The sequence below is a fragment of the Callorhinus ursinus genome, unplaced genomic scaffold, assembly GCF_003265705.2.
Source record: "Callorhinus ursinus isolate GAN/ISIS: 27379988/994484 unplaced genomic scaffold, GSC_fseal_2.0 scaffold43, whole genome shotgun sequence".
Lineage (NCBI taxonomy): Eukaryota > Metazoa > Chordata > Mammalia > Carnivora > Otariidae > Callorhinus > Callorhinus ursinus.
This window is the reverse complement of record NW_027397105.1, coordinates 642,129-666,639: the sequence shown is the minus strand read 5'-3', so window position 1 is coordinate 666,639 and position 24,511 is coordinate 642,129. Positions and strand designations below refer to the sequence as shown.

General features: G+C 58.4%; 1 protein-coding gene across 10 annotated transcripts in view; it reads right to left on the bottom strand.

The window, feature by feature from the left end:
- Positions 1–2,655: 2,655 nt before the first annotated feature.
- Positions 2,656–24,511, bottom strand: part of KIAA0753 (KIAA0753 ortholog) — a 42,811-nt gene continuing 20,955 nt past the window's right edge. Inside the window, exons 8-18 of one of the 10 annotated variants that reach the window (XM_025863992.2) lie at positions 22,743–22,975; positions 21,482–21,648; positions 19,810–19,929; positions 18,813–18,902; positions 15,879–15,957; positions 14,812–14,937; positions 12,204–12,389; positions 11,195–11,276; positions 8,311–8,431; positions 7,645–7,869; positions 2,656–3,851 (exon numbers count right to left, since the gene is read on the bottom strand). In XM_025863992.2, the coding sequence (XP_025719777.2) occupies positions 3,734–3,851; positions 7,645–7,869; positions 8,311–8,431; positions 11,195–11,276; positions 12,204–12,389; positions 14,812–14,937; positions 15,879–15,957; positions 18,813–18,902; positions 19,810–19,929; positions 21,482–21,648; positions 22,743–22,975 (1,547 nt within the window). In that variant the 3' untranslated portion in view covers positions 2,656–3,733. Of the gene's footprint in view, positions 3,852–4,534; positions 4,814–7,644; positions 7,870–8,310; positions 8,432–11,194; positions 11,277–12,203; positions 12,390–14,811; positions 14,938–15,878; positions 15,958–18,812; positions 18,903–19,809; positions 19,930–21,481; positions 21,649–22,742; positions 22,976–24,511 lie in introns of those variants that run through there. The other 9 variants (XM_025863995.2, XM_073881544.1, XM_073881543.1 and 6 more) reach the window with 9 other exon arrangements.

Genomic DNA, 24,511 nt, shown 5'->3' with positions numbered 1-24,511 from the left:
TCCTCCCACCCCAGCCCCACCCGTCCGTCAAGGCCTGGTTCCCAAAGCTGCCTCCTCCCTGAGGGCCGCAGCGGCCCTGGCTCGGGAAAGAGGAGTCAGCCCCTCAGCCCCAACCACGGCTCCTGTTCTCCTCTCTCGCCTCCATGCTCAGGCCTCTGGGGGAAGGACGGCCTCCACTGTCCCTCGTCTCTGTGGCCGGCAGCGAACCTTGCACGAACTGCCCAGTCTCGGAGAACCTGGGCTTTTGGAGGCGCCCACAGGCAGCTTTGCCCTGGCTGCCATCTGGTCCCGCGGCTCAGGTAGTGGAGCCTCGATTCCCCTCTGGGTGGGAAGCCACCCTTTCCCCTGGTCCGTCCACGTGGCCGCAGGGGGCATGGGACAGAGACCTGGCTGCTCAGAGCCCAGGGTTAGGTCAGGATGGGCTTGTTACAGACCAGGGAGCGGCCCCAGGGCCCCTGGGCAGTTGCCGGACACCATGGGGCCAGGGCTCCTGCCACATGGTGTGTCACCAGGTGGGGGCGCTGCCCGAGAGGAGCAAGACGAGGGGGAAAGCAGGGCTGGGCGTGCGGGTGTCACAGAGGCCACGGGGCCACGGTGGGGCAAGCACCTGCGCAGGCACGTCCAGCTCAGCAGCGGCCCAGCGCAGGTGAGGCCGCGGGGCGCCCGTGTGGCGTGGGTGCTGGCTGCCGGCTGCCGGCTGCGGGAGGAGCCCGGCCGACACCAGGGCCCCGTGGGCCACGGCATGCACTGTGGACGGTCACCTTCAGCTGACTAGTCCCCACCCCCCCGTGAAGAGGTTCCCAGTCTCTGCCTCAGTGTTCGCGTGAGCAACAAGGCGCCCGGAGCGCAGTGGGCACTCGGCGGCGGGCGGCTGCTCTGTGGGTGGGTGCTGGGTCCAGCCCCAGCAGGGGCGCAGGGGCGGGGTGCGGGGCTGTCGGGAGGCTAGGGTGTGTGTCCTCGCCCTCTCCGTGAGCCCAGAGCAGAGCAGGGTGCCTGGTGTGGGGCAGGACCACCATTAATACTTAAAGGTGGATGCTGTGTTCACGGGAGCGTCTGCCACGGTCTGGAGACCACCCCAGCGTTGCCTGCTCGGCGGACAGACAGACGGTCACAGAACACAGACCCCACCGGGTGTGGTTCTGCCAATGTGTCCGTGAGACCCCGGGCAGACTGGTTCCGCGGCCCCGATGCCTCAGGCGCAGACTAGCAGTATTTCCTCTTCTGCCTCAAGGACGTGGCCTGGCTCGGAAAGTCCTGGCGGCTCATGGGAGCACCGTCCAGAGGCCACAGGGGACGTCCATCTGAGGCAGCCGAAGACCAGCCGGAGGTGCTGGGACCCCTGCGGGGCTCAGGGTCGCTGGCGGGGGAGAGAGGCCCGGGGGGTCGCCGGCGGGGGAGGCCCTGGGAACAGAGGCCGGGAGACCAGCCCCACAAGGAGACACTTCTCTCAATCCTCCAATAACCCGTGTCACAGGTCGGGAAACCGAGGCATGGAGATCACTTGGGACCTCACCTCTTGGCGCCCCCCCACCCAGCCCGGCCCTGCTGGCACACAAGGCAGGGTGGAGACAGGCACTCAGCCGGTGGGGAGGCAGGTTGAGGGCGGCTGCCTGCCTCCAGAGCCCCCCCAGAACAGATGTGCTCGAGGGGCCGGCTGGGCCGTCAGCCCAGGCTCAGGGGACCCTGCCCCTGACTTCTCCCTTCTTCAAGTGGCCAGGCAGGGAGACCCGGCCCTCTGGGGGCCTGAGGCTCCCACCCAGCAGGGCAGGGGCTTCTTGGGCAGTAACCCGGCCTGTGGCTCTGCGGCCCAGCACCCGCCAGGTCCGAGGGAAGAGCCAGGAAGTGTGGGAGGGGGCTACGGGGGGGGGGAGTTCCTAGGTAGGCCTGGGAGTGCCTGGAGGGGCCCAGGGGGTGGGCTGGGGGTGGGAGGAGGCCGGGGTTCCCTGGGCTCAGTAACGCTCCCCAGGTCTGGAGGAAGTCGCGCAGCCCAACTCTTGCGAGGACCCCACGTCTCCCCTCTGGAGCCCGCAGGCTGCCACGGCCCCGGGAAGGTGACCCACCTGCAGCTCACTGCCTTCCCACTGCGTCTCTGGAGCCCAGAAAAGCAGGAAACTCGCTGACCCCGTCCCGAGGCCCTTCCTGTCCCACTGGCCCTGAGGGCTTCAGAGACCCCTTCCTCCTCCTCCAGCCCCTCACCTGCAGGGAGGAAGGAAGGCCGCCCATCACCTTCCCTCCGGGCCCACAGAGCTGCTGGCAGAGGGAGAAGCGAGGGTGCCGTCCGCAGCCGCACGCGGCACTTCTCTGACCGACTCGGAATTCCCAGGGCACCAGCGCCTCGGACCCCAGGCCCCTGCCCCCATACGAGACCCACCCCGGGGAAGCGGGGCCTCCCTTCTTGCACGAATTCAGAAGAACCCACCAAGCACCCAGTATACGTGAGGCAGGTGCCTCACCCTCAGGAGCAAACAGACCAGAGGCGGGTGCGCAGAGTGTGCACTCAACAAACACTCGGTTTATTACCGTTTCTTTCTGGGGGTGATGCGTAGCAAGTAACCCCGTGCCCAGAGCAAATCTAAAAGTGTTCCTGGGGGTTTCTATAAATCACATTTCTGTCTGTGCGGAAGAAGGTGCCGTGAATTATTTCAGACACGCACATACTGTAAAATCCTGAGTTTATTTAAGGAATCAGCACAGTACAAACCGCCACACAAACTCAAGCTACCGATGCTGCTGCCTCAGGTGCACGCACGTCTCCCGCACAAGACCTTTAACCCCAGAGCCTTCTTGATCCCAAGGCCACGTGAAATTAGGCAGAACATCAAGACGACCCAGCTGTGCACGCGTTGGTGTGACGAGCAGCTCGCGCAGTCACCTCAAACACACGCACCGCAAAGTCCAGATGCAACACCGCACGCGTCACAAGGATTCACATTATCCACGGGGGCTTCACGTCACTCCCTTCGCGGCCCTTCCGCCAAGCCCAGGCCAGCCGATCGAGGGAAGCTTCTCCCAGGAAGTGGCCTTCTGTTTATGCACATTCCTTTCCTTTCTCTGAAAAATCAGAGGCTCTTCTTGGGAAACACAGCTTGGCAAGGACGAGAGGACCGTGCAACTGTGGCTCTTACGTGTCTTCCTGTCTCGGGGGCCCCGGAGGGCTTCCCGCATCCAGGCCGGTCCTCTCCCCCTGCCCAGGCTCCCCTGGGTCCGCAGGCGTGGGAGTGCCGGCCCCGCACACAGGGACGCCAGCTCAGGACCCTCCCGACGGCCTCCAATGGCCCCCACGTCCCGACACCGTCTGCACATCAGGATACGTCCGCTGCGGCGAGAACAGGCTGCGGACCGCAACGCGCACAGAGGACCGGCAGGGGTGGAGGGCGGGTGGGCTCCTGTCCCGGCAGCAGCGAGCTCAGGGTGACGGGAGCTCAGGGCCCTCGAGAGAGAGACACCGGCTGGCGCCTCTCCAAATGCTCGCATCACCAACTCAGCAACCGAACGAGCATAAGACTTTAATAGGAAAATTACACACTGAGAAACTATTATATTGTCATAATTCACGATTCCCGGGCCCTGGGAAACACCCCGCTCTCCGCCGTCAGCCCCAGAACCATCGCCACGACAAGAAGATGCACAGGGGCCCCCTCCCGGGGGGCAGCATCCCGGTGGCACAGAGGGACAGCTGGGCTCCGAACCGCCCGGGGCCCCGGGGAGGAGGCCCCCCGTGGAGGGAGCACCTTCAGGCCGCAGCCTCCAGGAACTCCGAGGTGAACACGGCTTCTGCATAGTCCTCACACGCGTCCTCCAGCTCCGCAGCCACGGCCCCCAGAGCCTCATCTACCAGCTCGTCGGAGAAGCTGGAAGACAGACAACACAGCTGCAGGCGCACAGCCACGGGAGCCGGGACTCACCCAGCGGGCGGCCCCGAGCCTCACAGGCGAATTCGAGGCCCCGCTTCCCTGGACCCGGGCCTGGCGTCCACATTCTGCGCACGCAGCGCCCCCCTCGGGTACCTCCTCGGACACAGGGCCCCCAACGCTGCCACTGACGGGACACGTGCTCACGTCTGCCAAGGGTCGACACAGCGTCCGCTCTGGGGCGGGACCCGCTGCCCGCCACCCGCCTCTCCGGGCCCCCCGCCAGTCTGCAGGCGTCCCCCAGCCTGTCTTTCGCAACCTTGACATTTTCCAAAAGAGCAAGGAGGCCTTTATTTGCGGAACGTCCCTCAACCTGGGCTTGTGTGAGGTTTCTTCACGGTCCCTCAGGCCACAGGAGGGAGGCTTGTCCCTCAGTGCACCCGTGCCCCGCAGCATGGCCCCGGCTCCCGTCAGATGGCTGTGGGAGGCGCTCTCCCTCCCGGACAGACACGCACCTGCCCTGCCCTCCCTCCCCCGCTGCTAGCAGCTCAGCCTCGCAGACTCCGGCATTGACTCCAATCATTTGTGCGGATACTGATCCTCTGACAGTCGCACCGCACACGGGCTGCCAGCACCCATACCCCCGCTGCTCCTGGGTCCCCTCGACTGCCCCCTGGTCCTCCGACCCCTCCTTCCTGACTTGGTGTCATGGTTCGGCCGTCATGCCTGCTCCCAGCCCCTGACGGGCCGTATCCCCGAGGGGAGAACGGCGTTCGGGAGCCAGTGTGCCCTGTGCCCCTGGGGCCGCGGCGTGGAAGCCTCAGCAGATGGGCCAGACGGACACACGGACACATACCGCATGCACCCCGTATCCATGAGGGCTGCAAACTCCCCAGCTCAGCGGACGACTCGCTCTGGCCTCCCCGTCAGGTGCGCGGATGCACGCACTAACCCCATCAACCCTACAACAGGCCAAAGCAGCCGTCAAGCCCAGGCCACCGCGCGAGACACCCACAGAGCGGAAACTAAGGTGCATCCATTGTTCTCCCGTCTCTACCGAGGGTGCACACACCGTGTTCAAAGCTGCTCAGACGCGTTGCCATTGCCCGTTTCCCGAGATCATGTTACTGACAGGAATACCGTGAGGTTCGCGTTTCCGAGGTGGGGGGTTCCCCTGACCTCGCCAGTTTGGGGGGACGGACACGGGTCGCACGGGCAGAGTCACACGGGCGAGGCAAACATTTAGTGTAATTCCGATACGTTGGAGCTCCTGCCAGTAAAACACAGAGTATCTTCTCGTTGCCCATTTGCTCTTTCTCCTGTCTCTGGATTCTGTGCATTTCTATGACCCCTTCTCCTCGCTGCTACCCTGGACGCTGCACACTCCGCTCTGCGTTACCGGCCGTTCTGCGTTTCTGCGGGCACGCTGCCGTCGAGCCTGACCACGGACATTCTTACCGTCTCCCCAGACAAGCCCAGAGGCTCGGCGGTTCACGCTCCTCCCGCCGCGACACTGGTGGGTGTCCTCATGCACACGCACGCCCCGCCACCACGCGGTCCCCCACGCACCGACCCCTCCCCTGGCACCACTCCTGCTCTGCCTGGGGATCACCCGTTCGCGATTTTCCACGGCGAAGCGGCCGGTGACAAAGTCCTCGCTTGCTCGTCTGGACCCTCTTACGTCCGCGACACACCGAGCTCTGGAACGGCGGCCCTCTTCCCTTCAGAAGACGCCGCGTCCTCCAGCCTCCAGCTTTCTGCTTCCCATTCTTTCCTCCTCCGAATGATTTTAACGTTTTCTGGCTTTGACGTTTTAAGAATGCTGTAACATGCACCTATGTACAGATTTCTTCTCACTTTTCGTGTTCGGGGCTTATAAACCTTCTGGAAGCCACGGCCCCTCTGAGGTTCCAGCCGTGTGTGCAGCACCCCCGGGCCCTGCCCTCCCCTCTGCGTCCTGCCCCCTGGAGTGCCGCCCTCGGGGGCCCAGTCACACGTGAGCGTTCACAGGTGACCGCAGTAAGTCCCGGGCCCCCTGCCCCAGGCTCCGTCTGAAAAAGGCCTCAAGAGGGCTCCCGTTCCATCGGGCTGACCATCGGTGGGGGGGGGGGGCCGGCCTGCGGCTCTTCGTCAGCTAGCAGCTTGCAATGCCGTCGAGCACACACTCTGCCTGTCGTGAGTGGGAGGTCGTCCAGACTCCCGGAGGCACCACGACCAGCATCACCCACTGTGCTTTCGACATTCCTGGCACTCACCCACCCCAAACTATGAGACAAATGCAAAGGTGCCCCCATGCGCCCAGACGCCCTGGGTGCCTTACGTGTTGTGACCCGCCCGCCATCCCTCCGCGGCCCTCCGTCCTCCCTCCACCGGGCCGGGCGCTCTCTATGCTCACTGAAGCACTGCTCACGTGGAGATGGCTTCCCCGCCAGAGTCTCGCTTCCCAAGTCCTGTCTTCCCTTCCTCGATGCCCACGCCGTGCTGGGTGACAGAAGCCCCCCAGGAGCTCAGTGAGGAACGCCGCCCGGCAACCGAATTTCCGGACACCGCGCGTGCACGTGTCTCCACTCTGCCCTCTCATTTAACGGACAGCTTAGCTGAGCATGGAACTCGAGGGGAGATTTTGGGGGATGCTCTGATATCTTCTAGTGGTGTCCTCCCGAAAACAACATGCCGTTCCTCTTTCTGATCCTGGAAGGGGCCCACTGGACTCTTCGGAACCTTCTGTCACCCACTCCTCACATGGGATGCTCACACGCCTTTCCATGAGGATGCCCCGAGGTGCGCTCTGCACAGTCTGTGCCCTCGCTCCTCACTCACACACTCACTGCAGGCGGCCAGCCTCCGGGAGCGCTTCCTACCGTGTTTCCTCCCCGTAGTACCCTGTCCTCACGGATGCAGCTCCCACCGTCAGATGCTGCCGCCACGGGCCGAACATCTGTGTCCCCGCAAAGGAAGCGTGTCGGAGTCTCAGCCCCAGGTGGCGGACTGGCGTCCAGGCCCCTGTAGGAAGGAGACCTGGGGGCACTGCCACCACCTCTCCAGAGAGCAGGCCACCCACACACCTGGCCTCAGACGTCCCCCGTTCCAGCTGCTGAAGCCACGGCTCCATGACGTCTCCTAGACTTGCGACTCCTAGAACAACGCGCGAATTTTTGAAATCTTGTCTTTTCTATTGCCTGCTTGCTTTGTTCTACTTCTGAGAGGTTTGGCTTTTTTCTTGAAACTCTCCAGTGACTTTGGCCGTGATACTCTTAATTTCTTAGAACTTACTTCCATTCTTCAGAAGCTCCTTTTTCATGGTATCCTGGGCGCGTTTCCTGGTGTGACTGTGTCCTTTACTCCTAAGAACACTCACTCTGGTTTGTTTGGTTTGAAGCTTTACCCTGCTTCCCAGAGTCTGCCCGACCTTCATGCTCACCCGCACCCACACCTCCACCCGTGGGTGCCCGGCGCCCCTCGTCCCTGGTCTCCATGGCACTCCCAGTGGCTGGGCCTTCCGCCATCCGTCTGGCTGCACGATGGCTTCCGACGCCCCTACTCTCCCATTTGCCGTCATTTCCGGCTTCACGCCAAGTCCAAGTACCGCCAACAGTGGACGGAGGAGGGGGCGAGTCTGCAGGTGGGGCCTCCCCGCCTCCGCTCCCACAGCGCAGCCACCACCCCCCTCCACCCCCACGAGGGAAGGAAGCTTCATGCTCGGAACAAATACACCAGTGATGTGACCACAGCCCCTCTGTGAGCTCATGCTTGGCACCTGGTCCCCAGGCGGAGGCCACGACACTGTACTGACCTCTCGGCCATCAGCCATGGGTTGAAGGCACCCACAGCCTCGTGCGCCACCAGGCGGAGGTACTGCTCGAAGCGGCTACAGTAGTCACCGATGCTCTGCCGTAGGCCCGGGGGCACCCACAGGGCAGCCCGGCCTTCCTTCTGTGGACTCTCCTCTGGAAGGGGCACAATGGGAGCCCCTCTCTTCTCAGACCCCTCGTCAGTCCCCACACTTTCATCCAGGGAACTGAGAGAAAGAAGGGAGAGCATTCAGATCACTGTACACAAGGCTGAGTGGTTCCCTCCACCCGACGCACGGACCGGCGAAGGTCGGTCTCTCTCCTTCCACCTGAATGAACTCAACACCCCCCACCGCGCCCTGACCACCCTGCCTGTGGCGGGAGTCCCTGTCCCAGAGGCCAAAGTGCTCGAGGCAGGTGTGCAGTGGGACGGGCACGGCCCCAGGGCCCCATGATGCTGCACCGGGAAAGACGAGCCAGGGGATAGTGGTGCCGCCCGCAGAGATGGCACATGGCCTGCCCGCCTCACAAGCACGCTATGTCACGGGGCCTTCCTGGAGCTCGGGGAGGTCGGGCCCTGTCTTGTGGGAATCAAAGGGCCCTGATGCTTCACCAGAGGCAAGCCAGCGTGCAGACACGGGTCTGATGTGGGTCTCAGTGCCACTCACTTGCCATTCCGGGGTCTTTCCAACACGATGTTCACGTCTGGGTCTTTGCAAGCTGGGGTCTTTGTGATCCTGATTGGATGAGGAGAAAGAGGCCTTTCACTTACTGCTGGGAGTGTGTGCTCTAGAAGAGAGGCAGACAGTGACCACACAGAGTGAAGAGCCGGCGTGCTTCCCAGGCCCATCTCTCAAACCTGACCGGGGTGGCCGGCCATGCAAAAATGCTCTGGTTTGCAAAGAAAAGGCGAATTTAAAGTCACAACAAGGAATCACGAGCCTCATGAGCTCGGAGGACGCTCCACGACGAGGTCAGTGCGAAGCCCCAGGCTCTGCAGGCCCCCGTTAGGGCCACCGTTGGAGGAGGCTTGAGCACGTGGGTTTGTGGGTTTGTGTTTTAACCTTTAAACGGTTTCATTACCGGGGAAGGAAAAAAGCATTCACAGCTCAACACTTAATTAGCTACTGGGAAAAATCCGCAACAACAGTCAAAACATTAACGTATTACCTAGACCTTGCAGGCTCGACAGCTCTTGTGAGCTTTGGGTCATTTAAAATTTTAAGTGTGTTTCAAGTACAGGAAGAAAACGTGTGACCCTCTCAGGTAAGGAGCACCTGTAAGTAGGAGTCACTCGGATACACCTATAGTTTCCCATGTGCCGGAGATGCTACACCCGTCAGCGTGTGTCAGAATCCTGAGGACAGCTGTGCACTCTTCACACGAGCAGAGGTCAGACGCTCAGTGTGGTTCTGACGACGAGCACACAACCAGAGCAACAGAAACCGGGTTCCTCCTGGGACTCACCAAGCCTGCAGGTGTCACTCTCGGGCTCTACCGCGCTCCCGGCCGGGGCACACCCAGCCTCGCGCACGCATGGGCGGAGACGAGTAACTACACTGTCCTTGAAACAACACCACAGAGTCCTGGGGAAGACCGGCTTCTGCACAATGCAACCCCACTCCGCGGCCAGGAGCCAAACCGTCCGCGGAGTGAGCCGCCTTCGGCGCCCCCTCTGCTCCCACACCAACAGACACCGAATGCCAAGGACACAAGAATACGCAGGGGCCCGCACGGAAGAGGGTCGTCTGGCCTCAAATCTGTGGCTTAGCTGGGAAACGAGATCCGTCCACCAGTGGCCCTGACACACAGTGGACACGACAGGCGTCCACGGGAGCTCGCAGGCCAGGGAGGGAGGAAGGAGCCAAGCTCCAGAGCGGGGCAGGCAGCGGCTCCGTGGCTGTGTGAGGTCACCGTGACAGCCGGAGGGCAGACAGAGCCAGGAGCAGAGGGCAGGGGCTTGAGAATCACAGAAAACACGACACAGCGCTGTGCTTAGTGGCTCATCTTTCTGTCAGGATGTGGCCTGGCCAGCACCTTCCCCAAGATGGTACCCTGCACCCCTATTTTAAAAGAGCCGTACATGACACAGCTCAGCGGCAGGCCTCCCGCACCCCGATGCTCCATGCTCACGCCCTGTGCGCACAGCGCCTCCCCACGGCCACAGGGCGACCACTGATGAGCGACACTCCAGCCGCAGGTGTGAGAGGAGCCCGGCCACTGTGTCCGTCTGCAGGAGGAGGACGGAAGCGGACGTCTTCTCTACAGACGGCCGCAGAACAAAGGGCTGTCCGTTAGGAGAACAAAACACGGACCTCCACCTCCACCTCACGTCACAGGCCAACTTTCATTCGAGATGGACCCTACACACAACAGCTAAACCCATAAAGCTTCTAGAAGAAAACAGGACACCCCCTTCTCAATTTGGGGGTAGGCAAAGGTTTCTTAGGTCAAAAAAGAAAAAGAAAAAATTGATGTTAGACTTTTTGAAGCAAGAAATGTCTTCCTATAACAAAATACATCTGAGAAAATAGGGGGAAATATTGGCAAACATCTGTCCGAGGAGACACGTGGCTGTGGGGGCCGGGCAGGGGTGTGGGGGTGGGGGGCTGCTGCACGCACAGGGCTTTTTAGGGGATGAACGTGTTCTGGAGTCAGACAGCTCTGCAAACACACGAGAAACCACTGAGCTGCGTGCTCTGAAGGGTGAGTCTAAGGAGCGTGAATCACATCTCAGTAAAACCGGACAACGTATGTATCTGACAAAGAACTTGTCTCAGAACGTTCACACAAACAACCCCCATGATTCAAAACCGAAAGACAACCCAATTTTTAAAAATGTACAAAATATCTGGATACCTCATGAAGAAAGACACACCACTGGCTAATAATCACATAAAAATGTTCTAAACATCATCATTCATCAAGGAAATGAAATTAAAACCACGAGACATCAGTCCACGCCCATCACCACAGCGACAATCACAGACCGCCAGCCGCCCTGGGGAAAGGTTTGGCAGTTTTCTACAAAGTTAAACACACACCTGTCCCGGGACCTGGCAAGTCTGCTCAGGTGTTTATCCAAGAGAAAGGAAGACTTACGTCCACACAAGACCACACACGAACATGCTCACAGCACACCGATTCCTAGCCCCAAACTGGACAGAACCAAGTGTGGCTCCACAGGCTGGTGGATGAATCAGAGGCATGTGTGCACATGAGAAGCCCACTGTGTCTCCATTTGTCAAAACCCATCTAAGGACACGATTGATATTTGTGTTTTTTATTACATGTAAATTTTATCTCAAAAGGAAAAAGAGCCACAGAGAAACATGACACTCTAGCCGCAGACACACACACTGCAAGGTTCGGGGTCATGCCTGCCACACCTGCAACTTTCTCCGAGATGCGCCCAGACGCAGGGCGACTGGCAGGACGGAGGGAGCGCAAGCGGGTACGCGTGTGTCCACCACCAAAGGTCTGCAACTCTCCTGTACGTCTGAAGCCTTGCAGAATAAATGTGGGGGGAACGCATGGGGGGGGAACACTCACCCATCTTCCCTTCCTGCATCCAAAGATGAGGATCAGCATATTCAATTTTATTGTATCTTTGGCGAACTGTCTCCTGGTATTTCTTAAAAAAAAAAAAAAAAAAAAAGTTTAATTCATGAGAAAAGAGTAGTTTTGTTACACACCAGAACAGTTCACCCATATGATGCAGGCACTGTGCCCGAAACAGGAGGTGAGGCGCGTTTACAAGGCCAAGTCTAAAATTAAATGAAGCAATTCATCTAACCTAACGGAGACCAACACTGGCCACGAGAACCTGCCATGACAAGGGACCTGCTCCGTGTGTCACTGACCACTTCTAATGTGAGCCATGGGCTCCATCTGAATTTACGTTTGAATCACCCTGCAAGGCTAGAGCCGGCCACTCTGGACGCTGCAGGCCCGGACGGTTACCCCCGGGAAGGGGACCGTGCTCGCACTGGGGTGAACGACATCTTTACGTTTTCAAAAACCAACAAAAGATGGTCTTCCCTATGTTTCTCCTTAGCAGCAAATCCAAACAGAGACTCAGTCATGGTGCACTTCGACGTGACCGGCTGGGGTGGGGGTCAGGAGACCTGGTGCCCCGGCCCAGGTCCGGCAGCCATAGCCGCACCGCTCACTCCCTCGTTACGCCTCAGGTCCCTGCTCTGGACAATCCAGGGCCCCGGCTGGGTCCCGCCGGGAGGTCTACACTCATAGCACAAAAGCGTTGTGTGGTGGTATCGTGGGAAGTAAGGAGGATGGTCTGCGATTTGCGGGGACCCCATGCCGGGGTGGGTGGAGAAGTCGCTGGTCCCAGCTCTGGTGCCAGGGCTGTTCCCAAACCAATGACCTCACCTCCTGAGCTCCACGTCCCGTAGGGTGCCGACACCTCACACCTCCTGTTAGCCTCAAAGACCCCTGACTCTTAGGGAGGGCAAGTGACTCTCGCGAGGCCCTGCACCGGCTGCAGTCAGGCTGGGATGGACGCCCAGGCTGCAGGGGAATGGGGGGTGGCCCCAAACCTCACCTCCATCTCCTCCATCCGCAGCATCAGAGTCTCCAGATACGGGCTGTCCCTGCCATCCTCCACGGGAGCGGAGGCTTCCAACTCCGAGACCCTACGGCGGGTCGTGGCCCAGGGCCCGTGAGCGGCGTCTTCCAAACAGTCCCCCGGCTGGCGGAGGCTGCGGGGCTCACGGTCCACAGCCGCAGCCTGCGAAGCAAGGGAGGAGCAGAGAGGCAATGAAAGACCTGAAGACGGAGAGCAGCCCCGGGCGATCCGCGCACCACCCCCCTCCTGCACCAGCGAGTCCGAGGCAGCCCCACGGGCACAGCTGCCACGAGCCGCTCGGACGCGGCCACGAACCAGGTAGCTGACCGTAAGCAGCCGCCAGCCGGTAAGGCAAGCGTCCTCCTGGCGCCGCGCCCAGAGAAGAGCCCGCCAGCTCAGTGTCGGCCCCCAGACGACGGGTCTGTCCTCGTGACATCACGAGCCTCATTCTCCGCCCCTTCACTCGACACTTTCTACCTTAACCCAGGAGAGCTTTACTAGCTTCTCTCGACCTCGTATTCTTTATGTTCACAAAGCACTTGGCAGTCTGCAAAGCGATTTTAAACACGCTCCAGTTCTTCTGATTCTAAGACAGGTCTATAATCTACTCTGAAAGAGGCTCTGCGAGGAATGTCTGCGGGGAGTGACGGCCTCAGGCTCTGGAAGGAGCCATCTGTGGGACGCGGGGTCCTGGCTCTGCTGCACCTTGCTGGCAGCGTGCATGAGCCCCTGTGCCTTGCTCTCATCCCCATCAAGGAGACAGGAACAGTCCCATCTCAGAGCTGGAAGAGCTGCGCGAGCACGTGCATGTGGGACATGCCATGAACAGTTCCCGCCACAGCAATTTGAAAAACCTTCTAACGGATCAGAAAATATACATATATATATAAACGGCCAATAAAGATATGAAGAAACGCCCAACCATAAGTTAATATCAGCTGAATACTCAGACAACAGTTACAAAAGAATCTAGAGCAGAGGAACCCAGGAACATGGGTCTAGTTAATGCAGATGTATTTGCACGGGTGAGATTTTTCATCTACAGAGAACGGAACATCAGGAATACCGTGTGCCCTTGGAAAAGACAAGAAAGCTCTCGCCACAGTGATACGGAGCTCACTGGCATATAAAGAAAGAAGCCGGGTACCAAAAGCCTACGGTGCTCCTTCACAGAATGGTTTAACTTTTATATCATACTTCTGCTGAATTATTGGAATTTTTAGCCAGCCATGTGCATATATATAACTTTCAAATTAGAAAAAAACTGGAGCATCTTGGAAAGCTACATTTCAGGTGCTGAGCTCATGGCCAGACAAAGGTGCATTACTCCTTCCTGACAGCAGAGACGGTCGTGTCGGCAAGTGGACCCGTCGAGAGCTATATTCTGTGTGTGAAGGCCACAAACGTCTCCTCCCTTCTAGAGATGGGGCTTCTGAGAATTTGCGTGGAGGCCCCACAGTTTTACAAGTTAACACAGAAAACGCTCCTCTCTACATCACCATGCCGACTTCAGTTGAGTCTCCCTGTTCGTTTTTATTCAGTTATTTACACACACACCCTCCCGCGTGCCACCTGGGGACCTCCACGGTGATGCCCACACCTACCCCAGGGCACTAGCTGCTGTCAGAGCTGCTTTCCTTCTCACTCAGTCTCAAGACCACCCAGCGCCCACAGACTGACTCTCATGTGCGAGGCTGGTAGCCCTCAACACATGGACTCCGCTGACAGCCCTGACGGTCACTCAGGGATGCCGCCCCGGCTGAGAGGCTCCACCAGGAGGGAAGGATCGCTTGGAGGCCGGGCTGCGCGAGGCACGGGGGTCTGCGCGCTCTGGGCAGGCTCTCAGCTCCCAGGCTCAGGAGCCTCCTGACCCGTGACTCCACCATGAGATGCTGGTGCAGTGAAGTGACAGCCGCAAAGACCACGCACCTGCGCTGCAGCCAGGCACCTGCCCTATCCGCAGAGTGGGTCACACTCTCCAAATCCCAGGTCACGGGGCTGGTGCGGCTTCGTCCCACCACCTCTCACCCTGACCCCGCACGCCAGCTCGGCCCCGTGTGTGCTCTGAGCTCAAACAGCTGCTTTCCAACCCGGCAGGCTCAGGGCATCGGCCTGAGACTCCCACCCACAGCCCAAGTCCTGGTGAGACAGGATCGTTCCCACACACGCCAGACACAGGTCCTGCAGGGGGACGTGCAGGCTGCCCAACCACGACACGTGCGCTCGTGCTTCTCACATCTTACCGTTTGCTGTCTGCTAGGCAAGGTCCTGGTCGCTGTCCGGCACTCAAAACATGCCTGCCGAACAGTGAGCATCGGGCCCGTTGCGAGCAAAGCCAGGCCGCGTGGCAGGACGAGAGGACGGCTGCTCTCCGACCTCAGGCCGCCCGCACTCAGGGCCGTGCACTGCAGCCCCATCCCGTCCCCAGGAGAGGACAGAGCCACAGACAGACCCCTGCGGCTCCAGAGAGTTCCGTCATAAACGTCAACAAGCCAAGAGGAACCGTCACGTCCCCCTTCCTGAGCAGGGCCCCCCGCGCTCACAGGAACCTGTGTCATTCCCTCGCCACCCGGCACGCTCTCACGACAGGACAGTGGTGTCCGCAGGGCCACCGCGCACGCACCTCCTCCTTGGGCTGGGCGGTCGCCGTGTCTGCTGATGGGCGGTCCCTCAGCTGAGGATCTGCTTCCAGAGAAGAGTTGACTCTCTGCTAAAACAGACAAGCATGAACTGTCAAAATCTATAACCCACGCTGGTACAAACCGTTACGAGACTAACTTGTGCACGGAGCCGCTCAGCGGCTTTGGCTACGTCAGGCTCTGCAGCAACTCCCAGCTTGTGTCCTCGTGAAAACAAAGGCTGTGTTGATCTTGGCTTTCTGTCCCCTTTCTTCACTCAACTTTGGAAACACGGTCCGAGGAGCTGTGTGTCTTTATGCAATCACCCCACATCTGTTCCAGCTCCCTCAACAACGAAACAAGGAGGTGGATGGTTCTCTGCTCCTGACATGTCCCGGACCCTCGTAATAATGACACGCTTCTCACACCAGAGCTACAGACTTCAGGGGCCGCTCAGGGACCCAGAACATCGTTCGCTCCACATAAGATTATGATATCCCTGTGGCCCCAATGTCCACAAAGACAAGACTATTTCCACGACCAGTGCACCTGCAGGGTTGGGCCGGCACGTCCAGCTTACCGCCCACGGGAGGGTGGCACCTGCTGGTGACACTGCACATTCCCCGCTCCCCGAGGGAGAGAGAGGGACGATCTGTGCACAGGCGCTCACCCTCGGGAAATAGTGCCAATCACCCCAGAGCACGGAGGTGAGAGAGCCCAGGACCTGTGCAGAGGCAGCTAACAGAACACTGACATCACCAACAGATTTAGTTCATTAACAATGGAAGCTGGAACCTAAACTCATTCCCTAAATAAAATCTCCCCTTTCTCAAAAGTGGGACTTTCTCTTCCCTTGTCTTGGTCCCTTATGTGCACCTTAGACCCATCCGTAGACCCAGAGGGGCCGAGCAGCGCCGCACCTATACCACACAGCACGGCTCGGCCTGGCGGCCCCCAGCTGCCAGGTGGACACGAGGCCTCACGAAGGGCCTCCTTTTATTCTAACACTTCCAAAGGCAAGCAACTGGATTACCTGGGCCTTGACCAGGAGAGGCTTCAAACGCTCCAGGACCGCCTTCTCTACCTTGTCTGCTAACTGGGTGTCTGAGACACTATGTAGAAATAAAATCAAAAATTAAAATCAAAAGCAAGAAAATACCCTATTTTGTATATTTAAGGTACTACTGCAAGTGGAGGAAAATCAAACGCATATAAAGCCACAGAGTTTCTCTAATCCTGGCGGCCACGCGACGTCCCATGGGTCTTGTTAAAGGGCAGGTTCGCAGGGGACTGCAATGCTGCATTTCCAGCAAGCGTCCAGGTGCCGCACCACCGCCACTCAGGACCCGCTGAGGGCACTTCCGGACGTCTCGATGGGTATGTTAGGCTCTCAGTACATTTCCAAAGAATAATGGCTGCCTTTAAACCACGACAGAGGACAGAAGACCAAACCAATCAAACTAATTTTGTTCCCTTTCCAAACCCTGCTTTAATGGAGTCAGACACAAACCCGGAGACAAGGGGAAACAGGACACAGCGTGGTAACCAACGGCGCTGAGCAGACCAAGCTGAACTCTAGGCCGGTCATGGGGAAAGTGGAGAGGCCACGTGCGTGCCCTGCTGACTTCACAGGCACAGGGCTGGTGGGACCAGGCACATGGGGGCCTGGGGGCGGCCTAAATGTGGGAGACAGGAGCCTGGTGACGTCTGAGAAGCTGGACCCTGGGGCCCCTCTCCAACTCAGAGAGGTCTGGTTGCTCCTCTCCTGGAGCGTCTGTGGACCTGCAGGCAGGCTGGCCGCTCCTGGGACGCTGGCAGCCTGATGCTCACCGTCCGGGCGCGAGGCCACACCGCTCTGCCCTGGATGCTCTGACCCACCCCGAGGGAAGGACTAACAACCAACAAGCCTCCTTCGAGAGCAGTGTAGCCACACCCCGGAGTAAAGCTCAGGCCCAGCAGCCCTCCCGGCGGACGGCGCTGGAACGGCACGTCTCTGGGAGGATATCCACACACGGAGCTGCAGCTGGTGTCCGGCACAGAAACTGGCTCAGGATGGACCGCAGACATGCGAACATGGCCACAGGAGCAGACCACATAGGAGAGAGCACAGACTATCTTCTGGGGCCCCAGCGTTGGCCAGCACTTCTGAGACCACTCACAGAACAAGACCCACCGTCAGATAAAACGTCAATGAACTGATCTGAGTCAAAACCTGAAACAACTTCTTCATCGAGAGACTCCGCCAGGAAGCTCACACACAGGCAAGCCCCAGCTGCTGCACGTCTGTCTGACACCAGCTCACGCCCAGAACACAGTAAACGGCCTCAGGAATCAACACAACGGACACTTCACATCCTCAGTCGACTGCAAGGAAACGCAAATGAAAACCACGAAGCACCACGACACTCTCACCTGAGTGGCCAGAATTAGCACACAGACACTAGCAAATGTCAGCGAGGTCGGGGAACAGGCACTGAACACAGGGCATCACCGCCACAAGTCCACGGGACCCGGCGTGCCGCCCCCCTGCATGAGGACTTGCCCATGACCCGGCCCGTGTCAGCAAACCGTCAGGGACACGTCCATAGGGGGTAGATTTACGGGTGGGGGTGATGAGAAGATGAACGGAGGAGCCGGGACGGTGGTTCGCTCTGGGGGAGGAACAGGTGACGGAGGAGGGACCGAGGAGGGACATGCGGTGAGGGCCCATTCCCGGATTAGAGATGCTGGTGCACGGACGTTCCTTTTGTAGTATTCTGGGCTGTATGCGTGCGTTTATCACGTAGGACCACCCAAAGGGATGACGGGGCACGGCGGGCTCCTGTCTTGCTATCTGGCCAAGGGCCAGTGGGTGGGGGTCTCAGGGCTCCTCCTAAAGGCCAGCAGCCAGGGGGATGGGTAGGGACTGCCTCACCGGGGGACCATGCTGGGCAGTTACCTTGTGAGGTGGGCCGGAGGGCCTGGGAGTACCAGCAGGGGAGTAAGACCCTTCCAACCCTAAGGTTCTGCGATTGCGTAGCTGTTTAAGATCTATTTACCTGAGAGGGAGACCACGTGTGCGAGTGGGTGGGGGAGGGGCCGAGGGAGAGAGCACCTCCAGCAGAGTCCTCAGTGAGCAGGAAGCCCGACGCGGCCTTTATCCCAGGACCCAGAGACCATGACCTGAGCCCAAACCAGAGTCAGACGCTCAACCCGCTGCACCAGCCAGATGCCCCTGTGATTGTGTAGCTTGAAACCTTAACTACAGAGGAAAGAAATCGGGGCCTGTCGTGCGCAGGCCAGAGCCCTCCCAGCCAGGGAGCAAGCGTCTGCCGTGCCGGGTGACAGGAGACACACGTGTGGGTGACCGCAGGACGAGGTATGATCAGAGTCGGGAAACAGCCCAGCACGGCATCAGAGCGCTAACAACACTTCAGACTTCAAGCGTGCAGCCAGGCACTAACTCTCTACATTCGAGTCGACCTGAGGCCAAGTACCTGCACACGCACCTGCATGGCCAGACACACGTCCACCTCCTCCCGCCGAGAGCACAGCACCGGGGCGGGGGGCAGGGGGGGGGGCAGCACAAGGAGACGCCAGGCTGACCTCTCAGCTCCCGCAACCCGCCAACGTCCGCTCAGTATCTAACTCCACAGAAGGAATACTTCGTAACAAAGCTACTGCCTACGATCCCGTGGGCACGCGTTCGTCCAGCGGGGCCAGGCTGATGAGGTCCGGGGTACAAGCGCCCAGACCAGCTGCAGCAGGCGACTCCTGCTCAGAAGCAAAGCCCCACCTCAACTCCAGCTTTCTACCCATTCCTGCAGTCCCTCCGTCCTGCCAGAGTCAGCAGCGAGTGCAGCAAGCCTCAGGGACAGTGCCGAAGACACTGTCCGTGCACTCCGCCAGGGGCTGCCCAGGTGCACACAGCCCCCCCACCCCCCCCGGACGTGGCCGCCGCTCTCCCACCTGGGACATGGGGGCTCACCTCTGCCTCTGCGTCTTGTCCGAGCCCTCAGCTTTCAGTTCTTGCAGCTCCTTCAAGGTTTTACAAGCTTCAGCATCAAGCCAAGCGAGTCTGGTGGACAGTAAACAGACTCAGACCACCCACCTCGCCCCACAGGCCGCCGTCGCCACAGCCACGCCAGGGTCAGGGTCAGGGGCGCCGGGGCTGGGCTCCACAGGCGACACCAGCTCCACCGCTGGAGCTCCTCACGTGAGGCGCCGTGCTGACGCACTCCCGGGTAGCGTGGACAGCCACCAAAACTGCCCACGAATATTCTCAAGAAAGAGAGCCATCGCCGTTCTTAGGATTTCCTGTTGGACCATAAAGTCAAGCTGCTGCTGGATCTTCGAGTTTAGAAGGAGGGCACAGACACATAAAGCCAGAAAGGAAACGCTAACTCGGCACCACCTCGGAGCTCAGGGGGCTCTGAGTCCTTCAGTTTAGCACGCGTGACTAGCGTCCAATTACACAACAGCCCACGCTCATTTTCACTTTCCCACAACGCAAGAACAATCTCGGCCACACAAACGCAGAGCTCCCTCCGGAACATTCTCACCTCACCCCCGATTCGAGCCTGTTTTGGGGCCCACGAAGCCCAGCAGGAAGCAGCAGGAAGCAGCCCGTCCCCTTCCGGGCCTCCATTCTTCACCCTCCAGCTCTGCCCCAGATCAGTCATAGCAGGCCCCTCCTGCGACTCTAAGTCGCGGGGGCTGGGATTCTTCCGGCCCTGTTTCTAGAAGTCTCCATAGAGCTCACCGCTGCACCACACACAAAACAAGCAACCAGCGGACAACGGGCACACGTGATGTTGAGCGAAGAGAGTGAAAGGGGCTCGCCGTCTGCACTGGGCCGACAGCAGAGCCGGTGGCTGACACTTTACATAACTGGCTGTATTCGTAGTACGCAGGCGAGGAGAGTCCACTCCAGAACCCGGGTGCGCCCTTTGTTTCTCAAAGATTTGAAAAATAGCAGCACAAACCTAACTGCTTCCTGCACAACAGCTCCCCTCAACGGACTCTCCTCCTGAGCTTCGTCCTGCTGGAGCGACTGTTCTTTTGTGGCATCTTTGGGGCTCGGCTTCACCTTCAGCCAGGCAGCACTGCAAAGCGCAGGAAAGCACAGCTTTGGGACCGCGCCCCCCGCGCCCCCCGCGCCCCCCGCGCCCCCCACACCCACTGGCTCCCGGGGAGTCGACGGTGATCTACAGCAGGCACCTGAGTGGGAGCAGGTGCAAAGGAGAGTGAGCACACCCATGGAGCAGGCTCAGTGCCCAGGGACATGTTTTCTCTGCTCCACACACACATCCCTGTTTTCAACGAAAACGGACTGACACGTAGCTTCAGGTCTTCAAGAGGCCCTCTCGCACACGCCCTGAAGACAGCCCATGGGCTCGTGGAAGCCCAGTAGAAACGTCCACCAACGGATGTTTTCATGAGCTTCTAACTGAATTCAAGTCTTTATACTAACACACACATAAAAATGCAGAATTTAGGGCGCCTGGGAGGCTCAGTCGTTAAGCGTCTGCCTCTGGCTCAGGTCATGATCCCAGGGTCCTGGGATCGAGCCCCGCATCGGGCTCCCTGCTCCGCGGGAAGCCTGCTTCTCCCTCTCCCACTCCCCCTGCTTGGGTTGCCTCTCTCGCTGTGTCTCTCTGTCAAATAAATAAAATCTTTAAAAATAAAAAAAAAAAATACAGAATTTAGAACAGATGAACACAAAAAAGCACATCAGGAAATCAGGCCTGATTTTAGATCCAGCTCTGCTATATAAGCAAGACATTAAATTCTCGAGATGTTGCTTCTTCAACTCTGAGGGGTTGACGAGCAAGCATGTCCATTCATACAGCATCATTCAAGTCTTCGGGGGAGCCCGGCCCACCAGGCTGCTCCCTTGTCACCTGCCAGCCTCGGGAAAGCTGGGGCACTCGGACCCCCTATCTTCTCGCTGGCCCTCTTCCCCACGCTCCTGCTTCCTGGTGGCCTGATCCTGGTCCCTTCCACTGTGCTCTCAACAACCCCTACCCCATGGTAAACGAACGGCCCTTTTTCTTAACCAATTCCTCACAGACTACTTCCACCTGACTGGCCCCTGCGGCCCCTGCAGGACCTGCGTCCCCCTAGCTTTGTGGAACAGGGCCTCATGACTGCGTGCAGTAACGTGGAGACAGATGGTAATGTCAGCATTATTCTCATTGCCCCTGCAACAGTGAGATCCGCATGGTTTTATAATTCAAAATCTTGTCTTGAAATTAGGATTATTTTTAAATATTCATCCATTCAGCACAGATTTACTGAACGCCCGCCAAGATCGGTCAGGGCAGAGACCCCATATGCCGGCCACTGGACATTCAGCTATGAAGAAGGCACAGCTCCTGGCCTCAGGCCACTAGAATCCACTGTGTGGAGACAGGTAGGGGCAAGCCTGTGACCCCCACATAGGACCACATACCCACAGCAGGTCGCGGCGGCCCACGGGAGGTTCCCCACCCCCAGTGGGAAGGAGAAAGACATCAACAGGCTTCTAGACAAACATTCTCCCGTATTTCTCACCCAAATGAGCTTCTGTTCTTACTGGGAACTAAGGCTGCTGCTTTATTAGCTCTAAGCGATAGGGGACCCTCTGCTCTGCAGAGCACAAACCCCACCACGTACCACTTAGGAGATGCTGGTGGGGACGTGGGGTTCGGAGGCACCCAAGGGGCCCTGTTGTCTCTCGCAGGTTGCTGGTTCATTTTCAGTCTGGAGGACACTGTCGTGCGCTGCAATCGGCTTCTGCTCTGGGACTGGGTTGGTCTACTTCTTTCAGCTTTGTGGAGTCCCTGCAAGAGATAAATACCAACTACAGGGCCAGATGGGTATCAAAGAAGCTCGCTTTAACCTCTGGCCGATGGAAGCTTCAGGAATCCCCATGCTACACCAGGAACCTGCGTGAAAAGCACTGTGGCAAAAGCTGGGGGCAGGTGTGCCTCACACTGAGCGTTTCCACACTGAGCGTACCTCACACTGAGCGTGCCCACACTGAGCGTACATGCTGTACTCCCTCCCCCGGGAGGGGGTGGGGGTCAGGGGAGGGGTGAAGCTGGACGCCCTGTATTTGCCATCCTTTTATACGTATGTATGTATATTTATCTTCATGTTCTTTCCCAATGAAAGGGAAAAAAAAAAAAGAGAAATCGCATGACATTCTTGGTTTACCCTAACCTCATCTATAATCTGGGAGCCAACTTCTTCCTGTGTTTCCAGAAGGCTGACTGGGCTCATGGAGGAGGAGCGTGCAGCTGTCTCTGAGCAAGAGCGCCGGCTACATGCAGACAGGCCCAGCCCTGACTGCCCGGTGACGCCCCACGGGGCTGAGCCAAGCCAGGACCTATCAGTCCCCGGGGGGCCCCTGACGATACTTAGGCCCGGCCGGCGGCAGTAACCACATTAAGGGTGTTTAGACTGGGAGGCGGTCTTCTGGCCGGTTCTCCACTTCAGTTACACTGTAAACAGAAGCTTAAATTATACTGTAGCTTCAAGCCAGCTGGCTTCCAAACACACAGAGAGCCCTGACCCTGTGATGCCTTTCCATGCCAAGTGATTATTTATCAATATTTATCCTCAGGAGGAAACGAACCTTCATGCTCTCCAATCTCACACTTCCAAAGCAGAAGCAGAAGGAACGGAATTTTAGAAAAGCCTGCCCTATCCAGACCATGATAGCAAATTCAAGCAGATCTCACCAAACCAGGACAAGAGAGACGCCCGGTCCTGGGAGCAGTATTAAAAACTGGTATTTTTCGGTTAAAAAGGCAAAAGCTACCCAGAGCCGAGCCAAGTCAACGACGTCTGGACAGTGGGCTCAGGACTCTGCAGACACACCACGAGCAGCTGGTGGCCACGGACATGGGCGGCGGGAGGAGCCGCTCCGTACCTGAGGCAGCCTCCCCGGCACCTGGGCCTCCTTCTTCCCGAGCACCGTGCTCCTGGCCGTGGGCCTCCCTGCTGCCACTCCAGCTCTCGCCAGGGCCAGTGGATCTGCCGGGAGGCCAGTGCTGTGGTCTGGAACAGACAGGGCTTCTTCTGGAAAGATCTCCGCACCCGGCGCATCCAGCCCATTCTCCAACCTCCAGGTCGCTGCAGGCACTGCCCCAGGGGGACACTTATCTGTAGGACATTTCAGAAGGACAAACAGAGGGAAATGCTACTCAAGCGGGTGACAAGGATCTCCACAGACAGGTAAGCTCCAGACATCTAGCCCAGCCTGTAAATGATGTGGGAAACAAAGGCAGAAAAAAATTATTAAATTTCCTTACTCCCTAGAGCCCACTGACAAGGACTTGAAACAGGCTGAGCGACCTTCCTCTAGGAACTCAGCTGCCCCGATGTTAATGATGAGGGAACAGAAGGCAAGCTTAGGACAAAGCAGAAGCTGGTACCCTACAGGCCCCCCCCCCCGCCCCCGCCCACTTAGGGACATATGTGACATCCCTCAGGCACTCCTGGCCGCCCTAAAGGAAAAACAAACGGTTAACCGACAGAGACCACGGTCCTGCAGGACAGGAGTCTCCCTCCGTTTACAAATGTCCTAGTGATTTACAAGGAAGCAGCTTTCCCATCAAAAGACCTATAACTCAGTTTCCTGAAGCCCTAACAGCATCCTCCCCTCCATGAAACTGAGGGAGGTTGAGGCAGGAGGAAATGTAAATAAAACCGAATTTCTTTTGAACCTGAAGCCCACTGACAAGGACTTGTGATAGAAGGAATGTAACATTCCTCCAGGAAACTCCCAACTGTCTTCATGGTCGTGCCTCCTTGGAGGGGGACATAGCCTTGGCTTGACAACAACCAGGTCTCCAGTATCCTGAGAGTCTTCTTTAGCATATGACAGTCCCTCTGGACACCCCCTTTGTCCTCACCTCCCCAGCTCCTGAGTATGTAACAGGCCACTCCTCAAGACCACAGGGCAGCAGCTCTCTCTGCCTACAGGTCCCGTCCCCGTGCTGTAATAAACCACCATTTTGCACCAAAGACGCCTCAAGAATTATTTCTTGGTCGTCGGCTCCTGACTCCACCCCACTGAACCTCACCCATATCCCAAAACTGTATCATCAATACTTTGCTAAGGGCGGGGCGCCTGGGTGGCTCGGTCGTTGGGCGTCTGCCTTCGGCTCAGGTCACGGTCCCAGGGTCCTGGGATCGAGCCGCGCGTCGGGCTCCCTGCTCCGCGGGGAGCCTGCTTCTCCCTCTCCCACTCCCCCTGCTTGTGTTCCCTCTCTCGCTGTGTCTCTCTCTGTCAAATAAAGTCTTTAAAAAAAAAAAATACTGTGCTAAGGGCAAAAGCAATTCTAGTCTGACCCCCACGCCCCAATCCTGTAAATCTACTTTAACATATAGAAATTCCTTCGGAAACCTCCTTTATCTCTGAACCCTCCAGGATACCTGTTCGCAATCACCCCCCGAGCATATGACCCACCGATAGACATCTGAAGGGGCTCATGACTCAGGTTTTATGAGACGGTCATAAATGACCTTTTCCCAACAATAGCTAGCCCCCTCAGGGTCCTGGAAACCTCACTTCTAAATTCCTTAGAGACTTACGCTAACCCTAACCCCCTCCCAACTTGAAAGTATATAATGGGCCGCCACTCCTGACCCTGGTGCCTCTCTTTCTGCCCACGGGTCCTGAACCTGTGCTTTAAT